Source organism: Melanostigma gelatinosum, assembly GCF_949748355.1.
Source record: "Melanostigma gelatinosum genome assembly, chromosome: 10".
Classification (NCBI taxonomy): domain Eukaryota; kingdom Metazoa; phylum Chordata; class Actinopteri; order Perciformes; family Zoarcidae; genus Melanostigma; species Melanostigma gelatinosum.
Window position 1 is genome coordinate 27,330,270 of NC_136643.1, and position 27,344 is coordinate 27,357,613.

A 27,344-nucleotide genomic window follows, 5' to 3' on the forward strand; every position below is an offset into this window, starting at 1 on the left:
CTTCACTTGGTTGTCAGCTCTAAGAGTGATTAGGACTTATTGTGTTGCCATAAATGGTAAAATGATGGACCCGGTGGAAATTGAAATCATTCTGGCTAGTGCAGCTTCTAGTGTATGATTCATGACCTTCATTCAGGCATTGTATTGACTAAGCTTAGGGGACATACACCTGGTGTTCAGTTTAAGACAAATCCATCCTCAAGGCTCATCTCTCCTTCCTCCTGCTGACAGCTTACCAATCACTTTGACGTTGGTTGTGGTCTTGATGTCTTCCTGTCCGTCCACCTCACATGTGTAGGCGCCGGCGTCTTCCTCCGTGGCATTCTGGACGGTCACGGAGTGCTGCAAGCCGATGATATTAATGGAAATTTTTCCGGCCTGTTTCTTCAGGAGGGCGCCGTTACGTTTCCAGGTCACATCTCTCTCTTTGTTCAGCTCACAGGTCAGATACATGGGCTGACTCTTAATACAGGTAGTCTCTGGTTCCAGCTCTTTCAGCCATTTCACAGGCAGCTCTGTACAAAGATGAACGTCATTTAAAGAACAGTGTTGGCTCTACAATAAAAGCTGGGTATCATTCAGTGTCCTCCATACCTGACTTTAAGAACGTTTTGATGCCAACAAAATAATTAATTTAAACAGGAAATACTTTTCTTTCTTAATGTCGTGACAATGTTTGTGTTGGATAGTTTACCTTCAACAATGAGCTTGGCTGTGCATGATATTTCCTTGCCGGCGTTCTTGGCTACACAGGTGTATTCACCGGTGTCGGCCAGCTGCACATCAATAATGTTCAGCTTGCGATCTTTGCCGTCAGAGGTGAACTTGTGTTTGGGATCCTCGCGGAGGTTGCTGCCGTCTTTCATCCACGAGGCGATGGTGGTGGAGGGCGAGACCTCACACTCGAACACGGCAGACGAGCCGATGGACTCGGCTTCCTGCAGCACGATGTCCTGAATCTTCTTGATGAACTTCAGGGGTACGGCTTTGAGTTTGAATCCCGCGAAGGGTTCCTCTGGTGGCGACGGGCCCTTTCCACCGGGCTTCAGGCCGCGGCCCCTTCCACCGTCACCAGGAGACGGGGTCTGTCTCACTGCAACGCCACATAGAAAAACTCATCAAGTTAGTTTCAGATATGATGGAGAGGGAAGAAGAATCAGACATTGGACGATGGGATGTCTTTAAGACCTACCGTGAATTCAGTCATTCAGTCGAAGTACATTAAAGAAACGTCTGTTTCAAGCCAACAGTGTTAGAATAAACAATTCTGTACAGACTGTGAGTCATGCAGAGGCACTCTTTATGAGCGTCCAACAGGATTCTTTGAAGAACGTCACAGACAACAAACCACACAACAGAGAGAAAGATGTCGAACATAGATAGATTACACTTCAGCTGTGTGACTGAAGAAGAAGTAAAGATCTCTTTCCTTTGAGTCTTAGTTGAGTCAACATCTATCAGAGGTCCTAGAATAAAGTGTCAACATCAAGGCCAAATTTTCTACCTATTACGAATACTGGTGTGCTGATGTCAAACAAAAGCAGCACTCCTATTGGCTGGAATGTAAAACTCCCTGTTGAAAAGATCTGGGTATCAAAATTTGAGTTTTGGTATTGACACATACGATACGTTTACTTAGTTCTCCACAAGAACTTTGCCTGAATAGCAACAAGATTAGAAGTCTGCTCGAGGTTTGATACCCAGCCCTTTAGTTTCTTGTAATCTTTCGAGCCAAGATTAAAAGCTAAACACAAAACATCTGGTTATGTTTAAACAGGACAAGACAATAACACTCATGAAGGGAGCGAGTGAAGAAGCTTCAGACGTTACGTCGCACAAAGAGTAAACCGTTAGTACACATGAGCTCTAACTGAATTCATACCCCCAAGTCCTCGTCCTCTGCCTTTTGGTGGCTCCTCGGTCGGTTTTCCATCTGGGCAAGAAACAATAAGATGAGTTTTAAGTGTCTCTATTTGAGATTGTTGTTGGACAGAAACCAAGATGAAGATTTAAAGGATGCTACCATGATAAATCAAACACAGGTTCACATGAGAACATTGAGGGGACATCACACAGATGAAGAGGATGAAGATGGAGAGAAATCTCTGATAAACAGATGAATTATGAGACAAGATGGAAGACAAAGCAGAGGACTAAAAGTATTGTAGTGTAGTGAATAAGATGAACACGGGTGAAGAACAATACTCAACACTTGATGTGGACACATTTGAGGACAGACACACGATGGACAACATGAGATCATCTCAGTAGACGGACAGATGGACATATGAGCTTGAGATGAACTGATTAAACAAAGGATGTGATGAAGATTAGATGAGTCTCTTGAGATGGATGGATGATGAGGGGGGATCCAGAGTCATCAGATGAGGAGTTTTGCCGGCCCTCGTCTCACCTCGTTTGCCGACGGGCATTCCTGGAGTCTCCAATGCCCCATCGACCCCTTCACCTTCCCAGTCATCAGCGGGAACCAGCTCCCAGCCCCAGGCCTCCTCCTCTTCTTCCTCTTCTTCAGCCTCGTCTTCAAACACCTCCTCTTCTGGCTGGGTGGGCACCTTCTTCAACTGCACGGCTCCAGGAGAAACCTCCTTCACCAGGGGGATCCAAACCCTCCCAGGCGGCTCTGGTTGAGGAGCCTCCTCTGGTGATGGCTTCTTCGGGACCTTTTTAAGGGTCACAGAGTCTTTTGGTGAAACTGTTTCGGGAATCTGTTTGACTTTTTCAACACTTGGCGTCTTCTTGGTGGGGACGTGCTCAAAGTCTTTAGGTTTATCAACTTTTGGCGACGGAGTCTTCTTCAGCTCGACCCTCTTCAGCTGCTCGATAGGTTTAAAGGGCTTTTCTTCTTCTACCTTGTCTTTAGACACTCTGGGCAAAGGAGTCTTTTTGAGTTCGACACCTTTCTTGCGGGTATCGGTTTGTTTTAGTGGGATCTCTTTCTCTGCTGGTTTCTTTCCTGGTGGACTGGGCTTCTTGGGTGGAACAGCTGGCTTGTCTTTCTCCTGAGGTGTCTCATACTCTTTTTTAGGCATTGCAGTCTTTTCAACTTCCCTAAGAGGTTCTTTAAGAGTTTCATCTCTTGGAGTTCGACTGGGTAGCTTTGTTTTCTCTTCTTCTGGCTTTTCTTCAGGCTTAGAGACTTTGGTGAAATGCTTTAACATGACCTGCTCTTTTTCTTTCTCTGGTGTGGAAATAACTTTAGGTTTTCTGCGAAGCTTGTCAGCAGCTGAAGGTTCCTCATCTTTTGGTACCCAATCAGTCTTTTCCCTCTGCTGGATCTCCTTCTGGTCTTTGCTGGCGTCAGGAGTTACCTCTGGAGTCGTCACCGGAGCATCTACATCTTTTCTGTGTTTTATAGCAGAGGTTGTTTGGTCTCTCTGTGGTGTCTCAGCTCTCTTGAATGGAGTGCGTTGAGTATCTGTTGTTGCCTCACCTTCTTTCTCAGCTTTCTCAGGTTCAGCTCTTTCGGGTTTCTCTGGTTTTTCAAATGGTTTTTCAAATGGTTTCAGTGTCACAACTTCTTGCTCCTCATCTTTCATTGGCAACTTCTTTATTTTCTTTTTTGTTAAATCTGGTTCAGGTTTTTCGCTTTTTGGCATTTTAGGGGTTCTTATCCATCTTGATTTCTCAACTTCTGCCTCCAGATTTTCAGGTTCCTCCATATGACCCAGATCGGAAGCCTCTTCAGCTGCAGTGAAGACTCGTTCTGTTCTTCCAAGTGTTAAAACCTCTCGATCCGTTCTATGGCGAAGCTTCTGAACGGACATTTCTGTGTCGTAATGCCTCGTCACTTCAACTTTTTGAGTGATGACTTCCTTATCTGGCTCTTTGGGCTTCGTTGGAACCTTTTTTAGTTTGATCTTCTGTGGTTCTTCTGGTTTCCCTGACTTTTCAAATGGTTTTAGTTTGGTTGAGTCTTTCTGCTCATCTGCCTTTGGCAGTTTCGTTATTTTCTTCTTTTCTAACTTTGGAACCTCAGGTTCTTCCTCTTTCTGTGGTTTTGGGGTTCTTGTCCATGCTTTTTTCTCTATTTTCTGTACAACTTCAACCTTTTCAGCTTCTTCAAAATAGCCTAGCTGAGCCGTCTGCTCCTCTGCAGTGAAGACTCGCTCAGTTCTTCCCAAAGTTATTATCTCTCGATCTTCTCTGTCATGAAGTTCATGAACCGCTAGTTCTTCGTCTTGAAGCCTCGTCACTTCGGATTTTTGAGTTTCGACTTGTTTCTCAGCTTCTGGAGCTTTCATTGGAACCGTTTTCAGCTTAATGACCTCTGGTTCTGGTTCCTTCTCTTTGGGGACTCTGGTGAACAGGGTCTTCTTCTTCGGCGATTCGTAGGTTTTTGTCTCTTGAACTGGGATCTTACCCATTTGTGTAAGAGGTGGTGCTGTGTTTGAGGCAGTAGATACACTTTTATAACATTCACATAGAGATATACAGGAAACACAACACCTGACACTTTTACAACACAGGATTCACACACATTAAACATGTATATAAAAAAAGAGATATCTTTGTTGTTTATGAGAGAATCTCTAACATAGCAATGTGGATCAATCAAATAAAGAAGCTCCTATTTGTATACCTTTAGTTGGTCCAGGAGCTGAAACTGGTTCCTTGTCTGCAAGAATTTAAATAAGATCAAGATAAGTTTACACAATGCAAACCAAAGAAGAGGTTGATTTATTTTTGACAGAAACACTTGAGTTAAGAAAGATTGGCATGCGTTGGTTTCTTGTTTCCAGAATTATTTCCACTTAAAGAAAGCTATGGATGCAATGACGTCATCAGGTGTTCAACAGGAAGTTACATGGTAGCGTGAAAGTAACTCCAGATGCACCAAGAGATGTTTTAAAAAGCATTTCAATGGTTATTTGGCCTCATTCAACAGACACTGTTAATATGAAATACTTGGATTGGATTAGAGAACGTAAAACAGAGTTCAGTTTATACAAACAGACCAGCAGACTCAGACATAACTGGATATTGATTGCATTTCTTAGATCAAAGCTCAGATTGCTTTGTATGAAGAGGCGGTTGTAAGAAATCCTTCAAAGCGGGAGACAAACAGAAGAGAGCAACATAAATGAAAGCTACAGAAGACATGTTACCTTCAGGCGGAGACATTTCCTCTGAAACAGGAGAGGGTTCAGCCTTTTGGACTATTGGAGACGGTTTCTTCACCACCGGAGCGACATGAGCTACAAGAACGCCAACTTGATTAAATGACTGGCAAAGATCTGACGAACAAGCAACTGACAGATACTTAAAGAAAACAGAGACAATTTCAAGAGTTCGGACCAACAGATTTCTTTGAGGCCTGACAAACAGGAAGTTAAACAACAGATATGACAAACAGAATGAAGTACCTGCAGGAGGTACAACTTCTTCTGCTGGAGGTTTTGGTGTTGGTTTTGTTGTTAGTTTCTTTTCTTCTGGAGGAGACACTTAGTACAAGAAGGTCACCAAAGTTCACGACCAAGAGAAGACATTCAAATAGATTAAAGATGTTAAGAGAACCAGACAACATGGAGGGTTTCTATCTTCAAACACACAACACAAACAGGACAGTGTGTTTAAGTTACACAGAACAAAGTGAAAGAAGTACCTGCAGGAGCAGCAGGAGGTGAAGGTTTTGATGCTGGTGCAGCTGGTTTCTTCTCCTCTGGACGAGACACTTTAAATACAAGATGCCAAGATCACGACCAAGACAACAACATGGTCAATGAAGAGAGACAGACTGAGGACACAGTAGACAGCAAGTGCAAGAGCAACTAGATAAAAGCCAGAAGAGAAAACAAACAGACATTTACTTTACAACAACATACAGTAAAGACCAAGTGAAGAAACTACCTGCAGGAGGAGCTACTTTCTCTGCAGGAGCAGGAGGAAGAGGTGAAGGCTTTGGTTTTGGTGCAAAGGGTTTATTCTCCTCAGGGGGAGAAACTTTGGGAATACAAGATGCCAAAGTCACGACCAAGAAAACAAGATATAACGAGTGACACGGAAAGTTACAAATATGGCAACCCGAAGACAAGTGAGACAATAAGAACACAAACAATGGACAAACAGAAAAACAACATGGCTGACTCTTGATGAGCCAATGAAGAAGAGGAAAGAACAAAGTGAACTGAATACCTGCAGGAGGAGCTGCTGTGGCTGCAGCAGCAGGAGGTGAAAGCTTTGGTGCTGGTGCAGCTGGTTTCTTCTCCTCTGGAGGAGACTCTTTAAAATACAAGATCCAAGATGACGACCAAGACAACTACATGGTCAACCAAGACTTAGTAGAGACAAAAGATGATTTAGACATGAATTAACAGCACAAACAAGAACAAGAAGATGTGAAAGAACTTCAGCTGATGAAGGAAAAACAAAAACTCAAGAATGAAAGATGTTAATAGACCAAAAAGGGTTTATACCTGGTGGAGTGTTAACATAAAGAACATGTTTCAAAGACAATAGACGAAGACAGATTATTGTGAAGATTAGTGTTAAAAGTTTTGTTTTTGTCATTGAAGATGGAAGATGTTAAAGTGACATTGAAATCTTTAAAAGAGGGGTTGATCTCATGACGATCAGGAGCCTAATCGGCTCTATTAAGAAAGAATACCTTTCTGAAGAGTTTGTTGTTGACTCTCCTGTGTTCCCTTCTTTGCTTTCTTGTCATCTTCTCTTATTGATGGAGGTTTAACTGGAGAGGTTCTTCCTTCTTCAGGTGAATTCACCTCAGGGGTGATCACCTTTTGTGCCGGAGAAGCCAGCTTCTTGGAAGGAAGAGTTTCTTCTTCAGGGGTTGGAGCTTTCTTCTGTGGTGGTACTTGAGATCTTTTAGTTGGAGCAACTTTGCCTTTAGTGATGGGTTTCTTGGGTGGAGTCACTTCTTTAGGGAGGAAGTCTTCTTCAGGAGCAACAACAGCTTTGTGAAGGGCAGGAGAGGCTTTCTTAGGAGGCAGAACCGGTTCTTTTGGCGGTGAAATGTCTTCCTCAGAACAGACCATTTTCTCAGCTGAAGGAATTCGTGCTGGTATCGATCTTGTTTCTGGGACAAGTTCTTCTTCGGAGGAGGATGATACTTCTTCCAACACAGGAGTTGGTTTCTCCAGAGGTACGATGCCTTTAACATACATTTCTCCTGCTGCTTTGGAAGATTTCATGATTGTAGACTCCATCATTTTAGGGATTATTACTTCTTTTTTGGGAGGAAGTTCTTTTATAGGATAAGAAAGAGTGTTTTTGGGAGGAGTTTCTGGTAAATCTTCTGGTGTACGAGCTATCAATCTTACAGATCGAACATCTTCCTCTTCAACAGAGTGAGCTTGCTTAAAAAGAGAGACATCTTCATGCACTCTAGACTTCTCTTGTGCAGTGATTTCTTTAGATGTAGAAGAGATTTTATGTTGAACAAGATCCTCTGTTGGAGAGACGGTTTCTTCTTCATCATGAAGTACCAACACAATTGATTCAGTAATGTCTCTCTGCTCGGTGTAAGTTGAAGGAATTTCAGCTTCCACATGTTTATTTTCTTGAGAGGTTTTCTTGATAGCCAGTAACTCTTTTTGGGATGTGAACCCAGAATCTGGAGGAGGAAGTACTTTCTTCGTGCGACGAGTCATTTCCGGTGGAGGTGTGACATCTCTGTTTGATGGAAGAAGGTTGGCTTCCTTCAGAGGTGGAGAGACGGACCTCAAAGACAATACTTCTCTCCGGTCCACTGCTTTGTCTTCTGGAAAGTCTTCTTCATCATGAGGTTGAATTTTCTCCAGTTCAGCCTCATGTTCAGTGTATTCTGGCTCAATGTCCTCCGGTGGCTCGGTGTCTTCAACCTGCTGAACTTCACAGAACCATGTAGAAACCTCCTCCTCTTCCTTTGCAGAAACCATTTGTTGTCTTATCATTTCTTCTTTAACAATTGACACCCTGACCTCTGCTCCCCTTTCATATCTCCTGACTTCCTGTTGCTGGTGTCCAACTCCTTCTGGCTGAGGAATCTTCTCTCCAACACCCGTCTTTAGAGACGACATCCTGCTGTCTTCAAGCACTACGGTTGTTTGCTTAAGATCAGTCTTCGGGGGAACTGGAATAAGTTTAAGAAGATTGAAGATTTGCACCATGGAGCGGTGGCCAAGAGGAAACACAAGACAAAAACCATCAAGACACAAAATCCCAGATTTCAGTGTGAGCCTCATTTTTAACTAATCTGTATGTATTATGAATCACTACCTCTCGGCTGTGGTGCTTCTTTAGACTGGACTAATACTTTTCCAGAAGGAATAATCTCATCTGGTTTCAGAGACAAATAAGTGTCAGTCAGTGTTTGACATTTGTGTTTTCTAAAAGCACCTGAGAAAGATGAAGCATACGTTTGATGGGTGTTTCTGCCTTCAGCTGTGTGTGTTTTAGCTAGTGCTGTTGTTTCCTGTGGTATTTCCCTCTGTTCTACTATTTGGTGATTGTTGTGATGTAGTGAACAGACAACACACACAACAGCTCAGACATCAGGACAAAACCTCTGAGGATTTAGCTCAATAGCTCAGAATTAAATATTTAGATTGTGAGTTAAAAGATCAAGAAGTGGAAGGATTAGTTCAACAAGATTTTCAGACGTATCTACCTGGTTGTGGAGGCTTTTTTGTTTCTGTTACCCTCTTTGGCGTTTCTGAAACCTTCTTTGGTTCTTCTGAAACCTTCTTTGGCTCTACTAAAACCTTCTTTGGTTCAACTAAAACCTTCTTTGGTTCTTCTGAAACCTTCTTTGGCTCTACTACAACCTTCTTTGGTTCTTCTGAAACCTTCTTTAGTTCTACTAAAACCTTTGGTTCTTCTGAAACCTTCTTTGGCTCGACTAAAACCTTCTTTGGTTCTTCTGAAACCTTATTTGGCTCTTCTGGAACCCTCTTTGGTGCTTCAGGAACCCGCTGTGTTTCTTCTCGTACTTTCTTCTTGGGTTCTTCTGGTACCCTCTTCAGTGTTTCTGAAACCTTCTTTGGCACCTCAGCGACCCTCTTTGTTTCTTCCAGAACCTTCTTGGGTTCTTCTGGTTTTGGTTCAGACCTCGGTGCTTCTGGTTCAGGTTTACCAGCCAGCATATGAGGTTTTCTTTCAGGTTCAGACATCTTCGGTTCTGAGACAACTTTGAAGAACATTTATGTATAACATGATTATCTCGTTAAACATAATTTGAAAAGTCAAACCCAAAGGTGTCGCACTCTAACGAGTGCTTAGCATGTGTAAAGATATTCCTAGAAGATAAACAGACAGAAAACATAAGAATAAAGAAACCTGATAAGAGCATCGTTTTAGTACCTTTAGGTGGAACAGCTTCAGACTTGGGTGGAGTAGCTTGTGGTGCTGATGGACGAACTACAGGCTCCTCTGGTCTGGGTTCATCTCGCACTGAAGAGAACATTATGGATTGTTTAACCTACAGTTGATGAAAGATCACGAGAGGACAACTGAAGACTTGAAGTCACCGATCAATACCTTTAGCTGGAGGACGTTCCGGTGCTGAGGGAGGAACCTTGGTTGCTGCTGGCTGAACTACAGGTTCTTCTGGTTTTGGTGGTTCTGTTGCTTTAAAGAACATTGAACATGTTCAGTAACCTGCTGTAAAACCACTGAGGCTTCAACAGTACAACCCACTCTGACCAGACTGGTTTGCATCACATGACATCACGAATCAAAGATGAGACACTTCAGTTCTCTGATGGTTTGACTCCAGCTGGCAACATTAAGAAGTGTAGTATCATAAGATTATTGTCAGAACAAGGTGAGGGCCTCGTTATTGATACTCTACTCTACAGTCAGATACTAAGACAAGGTGTGAAGAGGTTAGTAGAAGAACATCAAGAACAATCAAGACTTACACAAACCTGTTAGAAACCACTGCAACGTGAACCACAAAGACAAACACACAGTGTAGAACACAAAGTCTTCCAGTTGAACCACCCTACCTGTCTCTTTGGGGGTGCCCGCTTTTCTCTTTGCAGGTTCAGTTTCAGGCTTCGTTTTCGGCTCTTTCATCTCAGGAACCTTCTGTTTCTGAGGAGCCACTTTAGGCTCAAGAGGAACCATTTCAGTCTTTGGTGGACGAGGTTCAGGTGCCACCTTTCTGGGAACCATCACTTGATCTTGTTCGGGTTCGACGTAAACTGAAGGTTCTTCAAGGTTAACAGAGAAATATTACTGTGAGTCAACAAGAGGCTTCAAGAGTCAAAGAGGTGAAAGAAGGAGAAGATGACTCAGCAAGACAGAAACAGACGTGACAGACAGAAAGAAGCTCTGAGTGAGTTTAGACAACATGAAGTCAAACAGACAGGAAGAGGAACACGAAGCTAAAGAACAAGATATCAAAGAAAAAGGATTTTATGATTTATGATAGAGAGATTTCTCTCTCTATATATAAAGTATGCATAAATACTGCTGTTATAAATCAACATCTATAAAAGATATAAAAGTAATCATCGGATTTACCCAAAGAATAAAAAATAAAACTCTGCAACTGTCGTGAAAATTGTCTGATGAAGAGTGAAGAATGTGAGCCGATAGAGACTCTGTGAGATCAAGAACAAAGGAAACCATCAAGGAGTAATAAAATACTTTGATATGAACGTTACCTTCTGGAGCTTCTTCTTCTCTCTGAGCGCCGATCATCTCCTCACGAAGCAGCTTCTTTACTTCAGGCTCTTTAAAATATTATCACCAAGAATCTGTCATCACTTTAGCTCTTTAAGAGGACTGCAAGAACAAAACAGGAAGTACATGAAGGACAAACAGGAAGTGGTGAAAAGATACCTGTGACTGGAGGTGGAGCTACAGGTTTCTCCTCTGGTCTCATATAAACCTCAGGAACTTGGAAGATGAAGAAAGTTCACGTTAAAAGTGTGAAGGCCAAGCTCTACTTTCTAGTGAACACAAAGCTCTGCTGAGGGTTAATACTAGCGTAAGAACAAGAGGAAGAAGACATGAAGAAGACATGAAGAAGAAGACAGACGAGACTAACAGAAGATCTACAGCAAATCAGCAAAGAGAAGCTTATAGAAGCATTAAAAGAGAAACAAACATGGCGGCTAACAGATGTGAGATCAGCGGCTCGGTAGGGTTTGTACCTGCAGGGACTTCTTCTCTCATCTGGACCTGAGTCCTCTCTACTGTTTCTCCAACAGCTTCTCTCTCTTCTGCTAAAGGAAGAAAAGTCAACTTAGACGTGAGAGACCCGAGAGTCGCCTCTGATTAAAGGAAGGAGGTTCACAGCAAACCAACGACATTCACGAGGAAACAAGGAGACGAGATGAGTGAAGAACAAACACCTGAGGATGGAGGATTATGAGGTAGAAGAAGAAGAAGAGGGTTGATACCTGAGACGAGAGAGACTCTTCTTCTACATCCGTAGAGACCAATCAGAGAGCTTCTAACAATCTTCTTCTGAATAAAGTGAACTTTCATTTATTTCACTTCTGGGATCAAAGGTTTGAGATAAGAACTCACAAAACCGGCTTTAATCTCAAACATTTATTTAAAAGAAGACTTTTTGATTTAAACTCAAGGAATTATGAGAATAAAATCTGAAAATGTAAAACATCAAAGTTAGAAATCAGACTCTCTTTTCAACATTTCATTTTTAAGTTAAAAATCTGATTCAGATTTTTAACTTTGACTCAGAACTGAAATCTCTGAAATAAAAGTCTGGATTCAGATTAATTTCAGATTTGAATTTAATTATTTTCATTTTAATCTCACAATTCTGCCTTGAATTTAAAAAATAATTTCTTTAATCTTAGAATTAAATCTTGACTAATTGAGACTTCCTTCATCTGAATCCTTTCATCTCAAAGTGTTTCACTTCATCTCTGAGAATAATGTGATTTATTGACCTTTGACATTAAAACCAGAGTTCACACTAAACCTGGTGAATTTAATGTGATGATTTAAATCCTCTTCTGCTGACGAAGTTCAATCTTCACACGTTGAAGAACGACGTCTGAATGAATATGAAACGAGTTGAAAACTATCACACGGTTATTGAGGATCAGGACGAGGAGGATGAAGGTTTTAGGACGGTGATTCACTCAAATGACGAGTTAATGAAGTTTAAAGTTAGTCCTGATGTCTTTAAACTGTTTGTACCTTTACGTTTAGTACTACTAGACTCACCTCGAACGAACAGAGAAGCTGCTTCTGGAACAAGAAGCGACGAGTCTGTGACGTCTGAAGGTTCATAAACACAACTTCAATCAGCTCATATTGATTTAATAGGACTAATATTACCGGTAAGTTAGTGATTCAAACGTGTTGAGTTTGAATGTAACACTTAGTTTATTAAAGTACTCACCCTGAGGAACCTTCCCTAACTCAAAGTCTGTGAAGGAACAAGTGGACATGAGATTAGCTCCGAGCGAAGACAAGCTTCACTAACGTGCTCTAAAGGAATCAAAGTATGGACCTTTGTCTGACAGGTGAAGCTCAGCGGAGCTCCGAGCTTCTCCCATCGGCTCCAGACGGGCGACCACCGAGTAAACGCCTGACGAGACATTCATCATGCTCATATTCATAATGCTCATCATATTGATGATGCTCATCATATTAATGATGTTCAGATTAGAGCCTGAGTGTAACGTCAAATATGAGTCAAATATGTGAAAAATATGTGAAAATTGAGTTCAATATTTGAAAAATATGTGAAATACAAATAACATAAACATGCGAAAAATACGTAAAAAATATTTGAGAGAAAAAGTTAGTAAAATGTCAGAAAAGATATGTAAAATAAATAGTTAGTACAGATGAGTAAAATATGTCCCAAAAAAAAAAGTTTACAATGTTAAAGATATCAGATTTCTTTAAATAATTAGTAAAACGTGTCTTTAGTCAGACTTTCTATTGCTTTTCTGTACATCTCTGTACGTTTGTAAATAATAAACACCATATAAATACAAAGTCCAGCGTCTGACCTTCGTCCTCGGCCGTCACATTACGGATGGTCATAAAGTGACGTCGGCCGTCGGTCTTGAAGTTATATTTGGGGCTCTCTCTGAACTCCCATGAGTCTTTGTACCACGCGACGGTGGCGTCGTCGAAGGACACCTCGCACTCGAAGGTGGCGCCGTGGCGTTCGCTGACCTCGATGCTTTGGATGCGTTTCGTGAACTGAATTTGTTCGGCTAAAAGCAGACGATCAGAGTCACCGTCTGACTTCACAACATGAGACTCATGTTACATTGATTGGATGTGATATATGTAAAGTATTAATATTAATACGATATAAAAGTATCGAGAGCCGGCGAATATAAAAGAAACACAGAACACAAAGAGAACCAGCAGGTTCTAAGAGGTCAGTTCTTGGTGTTAGTCTGGAGGACTCACCGGTCTTGGAAGCAGCTCCTGATAAAGACATGAAGACATAAAGGAGTCGGACATGAGGACACGTTACAGACGGACAGACAGCGTCCGTCGGACCGGACAGGAAACGGCGGCGCTCGGACTGACCTGTGACGGTGAGCTTGGCGTTGGATATGTGAGCGCCACACACCACGCGGTAGTTGCCCTGGTCTTTGACCTGGCAGTTCTTGATGAGCAGAGTGTGGTGCTCGCCGACGCTGCTGATGTCGTACTTGTCGCCAGCGTCCAGTTTCTGGGTGCCTTTGTACCAGGTGAGGGTGATCTCCGGGTAGTTGATCCGGATCTGGCACTCGAAGGTGGCGCCCTGGTTCTCGGTCGTAGTCTGGTCACTGATGTCCTCGATCACAGAGACGGGCTGAGGATTCAGAACCTGGTTTAAACTCTGGTGGAGACTAAAGTGTTTGTCATATGTAACCCTGAAACAGTTTCTCCAGAGGAGGAGTCTGTTAAAGGGCCGTGCTTGGATTTTACCAAGAACACCAGAAATTCACACAAAATTCAAAATGGCCGACTTCCTGTTGGGTTTAGAGCAAGGTCTAGTCCCAATATTCCCCCTAAGACCTTAAACCCTGAACCCTCAGGGAATTACTGAGGTCACCTGGTAAGTGGTTGAGTGTGAGAGACTTTAGGGCTTCAAATGGTGTGAATACCAGTGGTGGGCCGTCAGGACTTGAAATGATTCTTTATGTTTGTGAGGATCCAGGATCCGGTTCATGGACTGAATGTTAACTCCTGGTTCAGTGTTTGACTGGTTGTAGTCGGTTACCTCTGTGGCGGCGCGTCCCTCCAGCTGCTGGATGAGTTTGGCCATGTCCTCCTCTTCAACCCGGCCGCCGTGCTCCACCTCCTGCAGCGGGAAAAAACCCACATTAGCTTACGATGTTAGCTTACGATGTTAGCTTACCACGTTACGACGTTAGCTTACAACGTTAGCTTACAACGGTAGCCCCAGTCATTGTGGTTAATCTCCTGTGATGGAGGAACAGTGAACCCTGTTCTCTTTCTCTCTGAGAGTCACATGAATAGATGGATACCACACTCATACAGCCAGCTGGTTAGCTTAGCATAAAGACTGGAAACAGGAGGAAACAGTTAGCTCTGTGTAAGTTTTTTTTAAGTCTAGATGGACTCAATAACGTCTGATCAGAACTCATTAATACTCTCTCACCACTTTTGTGGTCTCTGTCTCCTCCTCCCTCTTGAGGAACTCGACGGCCTGCAGGATGGTGCGGAAGTCGTGGATGCCATGCTCATTAAGGATCCTCTCGTAATCTTTGGGGTCCTGACCTCTGAGCAACTCCACGATATTGAGGTCTCCTTCTTTCTTTGGACTCTTCTGCTTGGAGGGAGTCCTGACAAAAGCACACAATCAGAGCAGGTATTTCAATCGATCTGTCCGCAACGTCCAAGAGTCAAATAAAGAAATCCGTCTCACCTCTTCAGCCTCGTCCTCATGTCTCCGACTCCCGCCGCCGCTTCCTTCTTGGTGACCTCCATCTCTGCGCCGCACTCGATCTCTCCATGTGTGCTGGTGGCGACGCACCTGTAGAGGCCGGAGTCTGACTTGGTGACCTCTCTGATCTCCATCTTGGCGTCTTGGCCCTTGTGCACGATGGAGATGCGACCACCGGGCGTGATCTGCCTCCACTTCCCCTTCATCCACTTCACACTGGGGATCGGGTCGCCTCCGATCTTGGCGATGAAGGTTGCGGTGCCCTCTGCAAAGAAAGAATAAGAAGACAAGAAACTTCACGTGGGATCTGACAGAAGCGTCATCTGTCCTACGGTTCAGATCAGTTCAGAGTCCTCCGGAGTTGTGTCTGTCACGGATTTGGACATTTACACATTTACAACTCGTACACAATGTCTGCCCATCATTCAACTTGTTCTAACATGAACTGCAATGTCTGAAAATTAAACACAAAAACAATAAACTAGACACCAAAGTCGTTTTCCTGAAAGTGTTTTTAAGAGGCGAATCCCTCGTTGAGACCATTCCTCGACAGATCAGTCAGGACACACGTCCTCTAACAGTCCACTTACTCTCTGTGACAGAAATCTTTTGAGGTTCATCGATGAAGAACAGTTTGTCGAGTCTTTTGACCGGAGCAGCAGCAGTCGGGGCGGCGTCGGCAGTCGGGGTGGCGGCGGCAGCCGGGGAGGCGGCGGCAGCCGGGGCAGGGGCAGCCGGGGTGGGGACAGCCGGGGCGGCGACAGTCGGTGCGGGGACAGCCGGGGCGGCGGCGGCGGCAGCCGGGGTGGGGACAGCCGGGGCGGCGACAGTCGGTGCGGGGACAGCCGGGGCGGCGGCGGCAGCCGGGGTGGGGACAGCCGGGGCGGCGGCGGCGACAGTCGGGGCGGCAGCCGGGGCGTGGACAGCCGGGGCGGCGGCGGCAGCCGGGGTGGGGACAGCCGGGGCGGCGGCGGCAGCCGGGGTGGGGACAGCCGGGGCGGCGGCGGCGACAGTCGGGGCGGCGGCAGCCGGGGCGTGGACAGCCGGGGCGGCGGCGGCAGCCGGGGTGGGGACAGCCGGGGCGGCGGTGGCGACAGCCGGGGCGGCGGCAGCCGGGGCGTGGACAGCCGGGGCAGGGACAGCCGGGGCGGCGACGGCGACAGTCGGGGTGGCGGCAGCCTGGGCGGGGACAGCCGGGGCAGGGACAGCCGGGGCGGCGGCGGCGACAGTCGGGGTGGTGTCAGCCGGGGGGTCGGCGGCGGCGACAGTCGGGGCTGCGGCAGCCGGGGCGGGGACAGCCGGGGCAGGGACAGCCGGGGCGGCGGCGGCGACAGTCGGGGCGGCGGCAGCCGGGGCGGGGACAGCCGGGGCAGAGACAGCCGGGGCGGCGGCGGCGACAGTCGGGGTGGCGGCAGCCGGGGCGGGGACAGCCGGGGCAGGGACAGCCGGGGCGGCGGCAGCCGGGGCGGGGACAGCCGGGGCAGGGACAGCCGGGGCGGCGGCAGCGACAGTCGGGGCGGCAGCCGGGGTGGCGGCGGCGACAGCCGGGGCGGGGGCAGCCGGGGCGGGGGCAGCCGGGGCGGCGGCAGCGACAGTCGGGGCGGCGGCAGCCGGGGCGGCGGCGGTAGCCGGGGCGGGGACAGCCGGGGTGGCGGCGGCGACAGCCGGGGCGGCGGCAGCGACAGTCAGGGAGGCGGCAACCGGGGCGGCGGCGGCAGCCGTGGCGGCGGCGGCAACAGTCGGGGCGGGGACAGCCGGGGCGGCGGCGGCAGCCGGGGCGGCGACAGTCGGGGCGGCAGCCGGGGCGGGGACAGCCGGGGCGGCGACAGTCGGAGCGGGGACAGCCGGGGCGGGGACAGTCGGGGCGGCGGCCTCACTGGGGGAGACTTTGGCTTCTTTACCTGAAAGAAATCACAGAGGTGAGTCCAGCGTCTGACTTGAAACAAAAAACCCAAAACCACTAATCCAACAATGACAACCAAACTCAGTTACCAAACTCAACTTGACCTGTTGGTTCAGATGAAGACTTTTAACCTTAAAGGGTCTTACATCATAAAGCCGACCGAACAATAGATGTAATAAAGTAAAAAATAAGTTGTTTTGTCATCAGTTGAACTCAGTCGATCTCAAAACCAACTGGAGCAGCAGATTTCATTGGAATAAAACCTAAAGCTTCTCGTTGGGTAAAGCTGTCTCAATCCTACAAAAAATGGCCCAAAATAATCACAAACCATCAAAACAGAACGTTCACCGGCCCCATCGTGTCAGAAGGAGCCGGATCTGGGACCCCTGGTGGATCTGGTTGAGTGCGTACAGTCAATAATACATTTTATTTATATAGCGTTGTAAATGGCACTCAAAGACACTTTACATGGTAAAAACAGAAACAATAAAAGCATTTATAATAAGAACAAAATCGATGACATCATAACAGTAAGAAATAACACGAAGAGAAAGAAAGAAAACATACATGACTGACTTCACAGGTGAAAATCTGATTTAAATAAGTGAAACGTACTCCATCTTCTACAAAGACTGCAATAAACGTCACCTTTCACCGTGACCCTGGACTTGCAGAAGTTGCTGCCGGCGGCGTTGCTGGCCTTGCAGAGGTAATCCCCTCCGTCGCTCTTGGACACCGGGCTGAGCTCCAGGCATGCCGACCCGCCGACAAATGTGATAGTGGCGTTCCCGCCGGACTTCAACTCCCTCCTGTCCTTCATCCACTGGACGGTCAGAGGAGGAGAGCCGCTGACGACGCATTTCAGGCTCATCGTCTCGCCCTCGCTCGCCGTCACCGGCTCCAGAGTGACGTCGAACTTTGGAGCCTGGGCGATTTCTGAAGGGGGGACGGGAAAGAAGCAGCTACAGATACTCGCTTTTCCAACAGTTAACGCCTTCTCTGCATTAAAGACTCCAGCGTTTATAATCAGAGATACAAACACCTCTTCACTGAGCAGGACCTGATTCACTTAACGTGTTGGCAACAAAACCACTTCGTCAGATTTAGAACTAACGTCATGAATCTACTTAAAATAAATATGTAAACTAAGTATAAAGATGTCATGAAGGTACAATAACAAGCACAATAACTCAGCAACCCTTCAGGACACGGACACTGGTCTCCTGATTAAAGTCCTGCGATGGATGACTTGTCCACCTCTCCGTCTCTCTACTCTACTGTTGCAAAGTAACGTGGGTTCGGATGCTAACTGACGTGATATCCAGTTCCAGGTGGAGGTCTGTGAGACCGAGCTGGTCTCATGTAGATGTCTCCGTCTGTGCAATCAGTTCAATTCTCAATGTGTTTTGTCTCTATTTAGCTAAGATTTATCAAAGCATGAATACGACTGTGTTTCCTGTTTCTACCTCTGAGCTGAGCTCACAGGAACAGAAATAAAACTCTTCAGATCACCAGTCACCTAACGGACGTGAAAGAAAGCAACATTGGCCAAACATTTGTTGTTTGAATCCCTGCATGATTGACAGTTGGGTGGCGGAGGTGATTAAGAACTCTGTGGTCCAGTTCCACAGTTTAGTTCTTTAGTTTAGAAGAGACACAGACGGGAGTGAAGATCATTTCACTTTAAATCAAACAGAGAAGACAAAGCACTCATACCTGCGATGGAGAGAGAAACCTGACAGGAAGCTTCTCCAGTTTCGTTGGTTGCCTTGCAGGTGTAAACACCTCCGTCAGAGCTGCTGGAGGCTCTGACGCTCAGCACCGCCAAGTTGTTCTTGAAGCTCACGTCGAACTTGTTGGTGCTGAAGATTTCTTGGTCGTCTTTGTACCAGGTGACCTCCAGCGGCTGGGAGCCGGACACCCGACCCTCCATTTTCACAGTCTTACCCACAGAGTCCATCATGGACTCGGACGGCTTCTTGGTAAAGTTTGGAGGCAGTTTGTGCTCTGTTAGCGGGAGAAAAGAGAAGAAAGTCACACCACGTTGGGACTTTGGGAAATGGGTCGAAATTGAAATTCACCAGGCCACCGGGCCTTCGTCACTGCAGCGGGAAAACACAAGACGACATTTAACAACCTGCAAGACAAGCTAATTCAGAACATCTTCCCTTTTAACAAACTCTTCTGTCTGTGAATCCCTTTTATGAGCAAGCAAATATTCATCTAATCTGGACATGGAGACATGCTCTGAAGGACCTCGAACACATTATCGTCTTCTTCTCTCCAAACAAATTAGAAATCTCGCAGGAGTATTTCCCGATGGCCTCCCGACGGTCGCTGTTGAGGACTTCCAGAGTGCTGGAGAAGTTGGTGGTTTTAAGGTTGTATTTGTACGACGCTCAGATGAGTTTGCCGTCCTTCATCCAGCTGACGTGAATCCTCTGGCTGCCGGTGAACGTGCACTCCAGAGTCAGAGTTTTTTTATAGGAGGTGTTTCTCAGTTTTCTCACAAAGCCAACCGGTTCTAAGACATCAATTAGCAGTGGTGGTGTTAGATAGTATCAGCAGCCCTAGGGTTAGGGTTAGGCTAACCCTAACCCTAACATTTAAACAAGCTGGTTACATGATGTGCAAATGGACGTGCAAATGAAAATCCTCATCAGGAGGTGAGCCGCTCAGCCAGTTGACCTAGTTTTACATCAGCGTGGCAGATATCTGTTCCTGCAGCGTTACAGATTTCACACGAGTATTTTCCGACGGCCTCTTCTCGGTCACTGTTGAGGACTTCCAAGATGCAGGTGTCGTTGCTGGTCTTGACGTTGTACTGATAGGAAGCCCAGATCAGCTTGCCGTCCTTCTTCCAGGTCACGCTGATTCTCTGGCTTCCAGAGAACTTGCACTTGAGGCTCAAAGGTTCACGGAGATAAGTGTCCTGCAGCTTTTCCACGAAGCGAGGCGGTTCCGAGAGGAGCAATGGTGGGGTTAGTTGCATGAAGCCTACATTACGTTATGCTAGCAGGCAGGAAGCAGTCTACACCAACAGAGATCATGTTCTCTGATGACCATTAAAAACCTACCGTGACCATCTACACAACAGCAGAAGGCCTCTGTTGATGAGCCCGTTAGTGATGAGCTGAAAGCAGATGGAGTGTTAAGGCTCTGTGACTTTACCGAAGCTGACACGAGCGTGGCAGACGGCCGATCCAGCACAGTTGCAAATTTCACAAGTGTAAGTTCCAGCTGCTTCGGGCCGGTCGCTGTTGAGGACGTCCAGAACACAGAGAGAATCTGTGGTTCTGACATTGTACTGGTAAGAGGCCCAGATCAGCTTGCCATCCTTTTTCCATGTGACGTACCTTCTGGCTCCCGGCGTACGAGCAGACGAGTTTCAGTGGCTGACCCACCGTGAACCAAGTGTCCTCCAGCTTCTTAGTGAAGCACAGCGGTTCTGAGAGAAGCAATGCTGATGTTACAAATCCGTCATTGTTATGCTGCCATGCATGTGCCTTCATGTCAAAAGTAGCTGTGATATTAATGCTGAAATGCAGCCTGTATCACACGCAGTGAGAGAACCGTTGAGAGAAAGACTTGTGTTTCACCTGAGGACATCTTGAGGAGAGCTTTTGTATAATCTTTAACATGGTATCCTTTAACCCGTGTGACTGTCATTGAACAAATCAAAATGTGTCTTTGACACGTGATGCACAACAACAGCAGGGTTGATCAACATGTAAAAAGACAAGTATCATCACCTTTCAGCACCACGTCACAGCTGGCAGAGGCTGAACCGCCCCGGTTCTCTGCCTTGCAGACGTATTCGCCGTAATCGAACTGAGTTGTCTTGGTCAGTTTCAAAGTGGCGACACCGTTACTGAAGTCCATTGAGCAAGTGTTGGACTTGCGCAGCTTTCCGTCAGATTTAAACCAAGCTACGGAGATGTCGGGAGTCCCTGAAATACGGCATGTCAGAGTAACCGCGTCGCCCACACTGACCTCCACCGGCTCCATCTTCTCAACAAAGTACGGTCGCTCTGAAGTGAGAGATGAGATGATTTAGTTTAACTGCAGATGTTCTGATGAAGGAATGAATGACTAAATGAAATTACTAAATGATTACAAATGAAACTACAAAAACATACACGTTGATGATTTTACCTAGAATTGAGACTTGTGCTTCGCATCTGTCACTTCCGACTCCGTTGTTCACTTCACAAGAGTATCTCCCGGCTTCCTCCATCCTGTCAGAGTTAAGAACCTCCAGGATGCCGGAGGCGTCTGTGGTGATCACGTTGTACTGGTATGAGGCCCAGATGAGGTTACCGTCCTTCTTCCAGGTTACATTGACCTGGGGGGTTCCAGCGAACGTGACTTCAAGCCTGAGAGACTTCCCCTTCTCAGAGGAAACGTCCCTCAGCTTCTTCAAAAAGTGGACTGGTTCTGAGAGACGTAATTCCATGATCAGTTACAAAGAAAAGAAATCACCTTTAAGAGTGCACAGATGGTTGAAAAGAGATATCTATCATGCGAACAAACCTTTGACAGATAGGTTGACGGGGCAGCTCTCCTTCCCCGCGCCGTTAATAATCTGGCAGGTGTACTCTCCTGCGTGGGACTTTTCCACTTTGTGAAGCACCAAAGTGGCGGCGTCGTCTCTCAGGGCGATCTCGCAGCCTCTTCCGTGCTGCATTTCCTTGGCTCCCCTGAACCATTTCACCTTCAGGGGGGCACTGCCCTGCACTTTCGCCGAGAAAGACACGCTTTTGCCGAGCACAGTTTCCTTTGCTTCAGGTGTTTCCACGAAAGATGGAGGTTCTGGGTTCAAATAAAAAAAGTGTGTGTTGAAAGATTAGCTTTCTGTAAAGAGTCGGATCCCGAGCTGGGGACAGCTGGTTGAAATAATCTGGACTTTATTCACGTCTACTGACCTGTCACGTTCATTGGAGCGCTCGTCTCACTGGCTCCTGCAGCGTTTGCAGCTTTACATGTGTATTTGCCAGAATCTGACATCCTGATTGTTGGAACTCTCAGTTTGCAGTTATTATCAGTGCAGCTAATGTCACAGTTTGGTCCACTCTGGATCTCCTGGCCGTTGTGGAACCAGGAGGTTGTTAAAGGAGCAGAGCCAGTGACCTTACACTCCATCTCACCAGGCTTACCAACAACCAGGTGGGTGTCTCTCAGCTTCCTTATGAAACTCGGAGGAATCAGCTTATCTATTGTCAAAACACAAACAAGTCATGAAGCATTTCATCGCTAACCGCCAGTGAAAAGGAACACAATGTGACAAGAGGATGAGAGGGTTTGTGTAGGTCATGTACCTGAGACAGAGAGCGTAGTTCTGCAAGAGGCTGTGCCGACATGGTTTGTAACCTCGAGCTTGTATTCTCCAGCGTCTGCTTTATCAGCAGAGCGGATCTTCAGGGAGGCAACCTTCTTTGTGAAGGACATCTGGTACTTGGCACCAGCAGACAGCGCTTTGTTATCCTTGAACCACTTGGTCTTCAGTTCTGGTGAACCAGACACCGTGATCTCAAGAGCTGTGTTTTCTCCTGACTTCACGTTCAAGGACTCGGGGCTATCCACAATAGCAGCCGGTTCTAGAAGTTAGGGGAAATTAGAAGATATTAAGCTGAACGAATCCTCACACTGTCGCTAACGTTATAAAGTGTGGAGCTCTACCAACCTAGAACGGAGACTTGGGAGACAGACTCCACGACTCCAGAGTCGTTCCTCAGCTGGCAGGTGTATCTACCAGCTGTGGTGGAGTCGGCTCCGGGCACCACGAGGGTGACCACGTTATTCTCAAAGGTGATCTTCCTGTTGTCACCATCTCTGAGGATGTGATCCTTGTCCTGAACCCAGGACACAGTCAGAGGCTCGGAGCCTTTCACCGTAGCCGTCAGCGTCAGCTGTTGACCGAAGGTCACCGACGCGTCGGACAGTTTCTTGATAAACGCTGGTTGTTCTGTACAGTGATGGAAAGATCAGAGGTGAGGAGAGGTCTTCACAAGAAGACTAAGCTTTGAGGAGACGGACACCGATTGTGAAACAAACCTTTTAGGCCAACAGTAGAGCGACAGGTTCCACTTCCCACGTTGTTTGACACTCTGCACTCGTAAAGACCTGCGTCGTCTTGCTCCAGCTTCAGAATGTGAAGTGTGACAGAGCTACCATCACTGACCATCTTATACTTCCTGCTCTCCTTCAGTGGCCGGTTGTCTTTGTACCAGTTAATCTGGAAAGGCAGAGTGCCGGACACCTCACAGTGTAGGCTGGCATCTTTCCCTTTAATGCCCTCGACTGGACTTGGAGTTTTAATAAAGGACGGGGACTCTGGAAGATAGATCAAAGGTATGTTAACAAACTGAAAGCAGTTTCATGCTGAAGTTCAGTCCATGCTAGAATAATCCATCCAGACGTCGACAGAAAGATCATTTGTGGGAGAAAATCTGAGAAACGAATAAAGTCAAAGGGGTACTAAAGGGTAAACTGAAGGTCATTCCAAAAATAGGGAGAAATCTGTCTAGAAAAGGACGGAACACTCGGTCTCATGCTGTCCGACACACAGGAGGAGAATCTGGTCTTCCACTGAGACAGAAGGAGCTGTTGGATTCCATGCTGAAGTTTTAAGACAGGGTTCCAAAAACACTCAAACTCAAGACGGAAAATCTAAATCTGCATTTTAATTTAGACTTTGTCATGCTACACAAGTTCAGAGGTGGAAAAGTCCACAAAAGACCAACGACACGTTGCAGACGTCTCCTCGATACCTTGAACTGTGAGAACGGTGCTGCAGATCGCACTGCCACCATCGTTATGAGCCTCACAGGTGTAGACGCCATTATCCTCAAACCTCGAGGAGTTCAGCTGGAGGTACGCAGTCGAGTCAACAAACATTGTTTTGTAGTTGTCTCCATCGCTTATCTTTTGGTCGTTTTTGTACCAGCACATATTGAGGGAGTGTGCGGCGGTGGCTTTGCATTCAAAGCGGTGTCCCTCACAGACCTTCACAAAGGTAGTGGGAGGAAGTCTCTGGATAAACTGAGGTGGTTCTGCAAAGTCAAAACAAGATCAAGTTACTATCAGAACAAAGTAAGGATGGTGACTCTGAAGACAACATAGACATTCCTGGTGAGAAATGAAAACGTTAAGAAAATGAAAATGCCGACAGAAGAGCTGTGAGAATGGAGTAAAAAGATGGAGTTAGCTGAGTGCCCATGATAGTAGAGGACAAAGAAGAAGAAGAGTCCAACCTTTCACCAACAACTCTGCTGCACTTTTCACTTCGCCGGCTTCGTTGCAAACTTGGCACGAATAAATTCCACATTGCCGAGTCCCGACTGAGTGGAGCTCTACAGAGGAAGAATATTCCTCCAGTCGGATGGTACATGACGGCCCCGTGATGAGTTCCACGTCATCCTTGAACCACTTCACCACAAATGGGGACGTTCCTTCAAAGACACTTGTGAAGAGCACAGCAGACTTCTGAACAACAGCCTGAGACTCGGGCTCTGATACGAATCTCGGTGGCACTAAAAAACCCACACAGATAAATGATTACCACACATGAGCGACAGCCTTTGAGGTGACAACTGAACAAAGTGAGCAGCTTGAATGCTGACCTTTAGCTGTGAGAACTCCAGTGCACACACAGCTGCCTGCTGCGTTGGAGACCTTACAGGAGTATTCTCCGGTATCACAAGCCTCAGTCAGTTTCAACTCCAGAGACGCGGAGTTCTCAATGTGCACAAGTTCATATTTGGAGCTCTTGGTGATCTTTTCTTTCCCTTTGCTCCATTCAACGGATATTGGAAGAGAACCGGACACTTTGCACTCCATGGTCACCACTGAACCCAGAATCGCTTGAATGTTTGTTAACTTCCGACTGAACGTGGGAGGGATTACTTCCTCTGTTTAAAGTGACAAAAGATAATTAGAGTCAAAGAATATACACAAATCTACAACTCAAATGATCTGTTCATATTTTTACAAACCTAAAACAACCAGCGTGACTTTACAGCTGCAAGTCCCCACAGAGTTTGTGGCTTCAAACAGGTACTCTCCGCTGTCCTTGGTCTGAGAGGACTTTATGTTCAGACTGCTGAGGTTGTTCTCGTAGCAGAGATGATGTTTTCCGCTCGACTGGAGCTCTTTGCCATCTTTAGTCCATCTCACCCTGATCTGAGGAGTTCCAGTTAGCCTGCACTCAAGACTAGCCGGGTCTCCACGGGTAATTTTGACTACTTCCATCATCTCTTGGATCCTAGGTGGTTCTACAACACCGAGAAGAAGAGGTGAGTGCACCTGTAATTGCATTCGAGCTACCTTTAATATAATAAAGAACGATGGGTACCTTGCACTACGAGGGTGGCAGTGCATTTGTCCTGTCCGGCCTCATTTACCACCTGGCAGGTGTATTTCCCCCTGTGCGTCGCCTCACAGGAAGGGATCCTGAGAGTTGCCTCTTTATTCTCAAACGTTCTCTCAACGTTTGGATCTTCGGTGATCCAGTTGTCATCTTTTTGCCACTGTACAGAAAGAGGCAGAGACCCTTCTACGGAGCAGCGAAAGACCGCAACATCTCCCAGAACAGATGAGACATTTTCTATCTTCTGAACAAACGTTGGAGGAACTAATAGGAAGAAAAGATGTGGTTTTAAACACCAGAGAGAGTTCAGTGCTTCGTGTAGGTCAGTGTGAAGTCAAACCAACCTTTCAGAGACAAAGATGCAAAGCCAGTACAACTTCCAACCTCGTTGGATACCACGCACTCATAAGCACCAACATCTCCCACTTTACAGTCCTGGATCTTCAAGCTCACATGTTCACTTTCAACAAGATGCTTTTTGCTGGATTTGATTGGCTTTTTATCTTTGAACCATGTGACCTTGAACGGAGCACTTCCTGCCACTTTGGAAGAGAATGCTGCGATGGAACCTTCAACCACTTGGAGAGCCGTCAGCTCTTCGGTGAACAAAGGAGGCTCTGAAATAAGAATGCACGTCAAACTACAGCAGCTTCTGACCCGTTTTAGTGATGACATTTATGATGATGTCTCTGACAGGATGTTAACATGAAGAGGAAAACCAACCTTTCACTTCGAGCTCAACAGTACAACTCTCTGTTCCTGCTTCGTTGCGGACTTCGCAGAAGTATTTCCCGCTGTCATTTTCACCGACTTGACAAACCTCTAAGTTGGCCACAGAGTTCATGAATGACATCATGTGTTTGTCACTTTGGTGAATCTCAGCTCCATCTCTGAACCAATGCACAGAGATCTCTGGAGAACCAGCAACCTTGCACTCAAACACCTTGCTGTCTCCCACCTTTACTACTGAAACACCTTCAGGTTTCTCCATGAAGAAAGGAGGTTCTGGAACAAATACGTACAGAAGTTACTTACGTATGGTGATCACTAAAAGATAAAGAAAAGTGGCCGAAGCGAGAGACCAATATTAACCTTTGACAAAGAGCGTTGCCTGGCATGAAGTGGAGCCCACATCGTTCTGGATTTCACAGACATAGTCTCCAGAATCAGAGGTTTTAGCAAAGAAGAGCTCCAGAGAGCTCGAGGTGTTGTCTTTGACCACAGAGCAGTCGGCACTGGATAAAATCTCTTTCTTGTTTTTAAACCATTTGGTGGTCAGTGGCGGCGTGCCAGAGACTAGTACGTTCAACTGGACTTTGGAGCCAGGCAAGACATTCATGGAATCAGGCTTTTCAAGAATGCATGGTGGTTCTGGAAGAGAAACAAAAGGAAATAATGCTTCTATAACAAAGACCCTTTAAGATTAAACACATCCACCTACTGATAAATACCAAAAACAAACCTTTGACAAACACGTTCCCAGAGCACTGGACGGTTCCTGCTTTGTTTTTAGCGATGCAGGTATAGCTGCCGCTGTCTTTACTGTCAAGATTAGAGATTTCCAGGAAAGCAACATTCTCAAAGAAAGTGCATTTGTGTTTCTCATCAGTCTGGATCTCTTTCTCATCTTTGTACCATTGTATAGTTATCGGCAAGGAGCCGGACACCAGACACTCCAGATGAGCAAACGATCCTTTGATACCTTCCGTCTGTTTCAGCTTTCTCGAAAAAGACGGTTTGATAATCTGATCTGTTATATACAAAGTGCAAAAACAACACGTTTAGTTGGTTGTATGAACAGAATAGAAGATCTTATAAAAGACATGAAACTTTGGGATGAACTGACCTAAGACAGAAATGGCTGCCTCACAAGAACTGCACCCAGCATTGTTTGAGACTTCAAAGGTGTATTCACCGCTGTCGCTTTGCTCTACTTTAATAATCTGGAGTACAGAGCTTCTGTCGGCGCTCTGTACTTTGTATCTCCGGCCCGACGTCAGCTCCTTTCCCGCCTTCATCCATCTGGACTTGAGCGGTTTGGTGCCTGAGAATCTGCATTCAAGCCGGGCCGGGTCGCCCTCTGTTACACTGATGGACTTTGCATGTTCTGAAATATTTGCTGGCTCTGGGATCACAAAGCAGGTCCAAAACTGAGTTAGCTGCTACCACTTAACCACTTAACAGTGTTAATGCGACAGATAGAGCGTCAG

The 27,344-nt window shown here is 46.2% G+C and overlaps 2 protein-coding genes and 1 long non-coding RNA gene across 3 annotated transcripts in view; all 3 read right to left on the reverse strand.

The window, feature by feature from the left end:
* The window catches only part of ttn.1 (titin, tandem duplicate 1), a 176,111-nt gene that overhangs the window by 105,451 nt on the left and 43,316 nt on the right, over positions 1-27,344 (reverse strand). The window contains 13 exon segments of the mRNA XM_079277074.1: positions 237-515; positions 695-1,093; positions 1,883-1,933; positions 2,414-4,402; positions 4,601-4,636; positions 11,121-11,192; positions 13,498-13,765; positions 14,177-14,257; positions 14,579-14,762; positions 14,846-15,128; positions 15,454-15,555; positions 17,415-17,702; positions 18,483-18,773. Coding sequence (XP_079133200.1) covers positions 237-515; positions 695-1,093; positions 1,883-1,933; positions 2,414-4,402; positions 4,601-4,636; positions 11,121-11,192; positions 13,498-13,765; positions 14,177-14,257; positions 14,579-14,762; positions 14,846-15,128; positions 15,454-15,555; positions 17,415-17,702; positions 18,483-18,773 — 4,323 coding nt within the window.
* Positions 10,079-10,848, reverse strand: LOC306783438. The gene is made up of 3 exons (XR_013772296.1): positions 10,807-10,848; positions 10,629-10,697; positions 10,079-10,172 (listed from the first exon to the last, which is right to left on the reverse strand). It is a non-coding gene; the product is annotated as an uncharacterized lncRNA (long non-coding RNA).
* LOC306783047 (titin-like) lies at positions 19,426-27,156 on the reverse strand (the record flags this gene model as incomplete). Its single annotated transcript, XM_079276580.1, has 19 exons — positions 19,426-19,644; positions 20,126-20,214; positions 20,519-20,797; positions 20,922-21,203; positions 21,300-21,578; positions 21,692-21,979; positions 22,085-22,363; positions 22,450-22,731; positions 22,821-23,099; positions 23,537-23,818; positions 24,020-24,298; positions 24,389-24,676; positions 24,761-25,039; positions 25,120-25,294; positions 25,519-25,751; positions 25,858-26,139; positions 26,227-26,505; positions 26,597-26,884; positions 27,111-27,156. The coding sequence occupies 19 exons, from the start codon at positions 27,154-27,156 to the stop codon at positions 19,426-19,428; spliced, it is 4,707 nt and encodes a 1,568-aa protein (XP_079132706.1).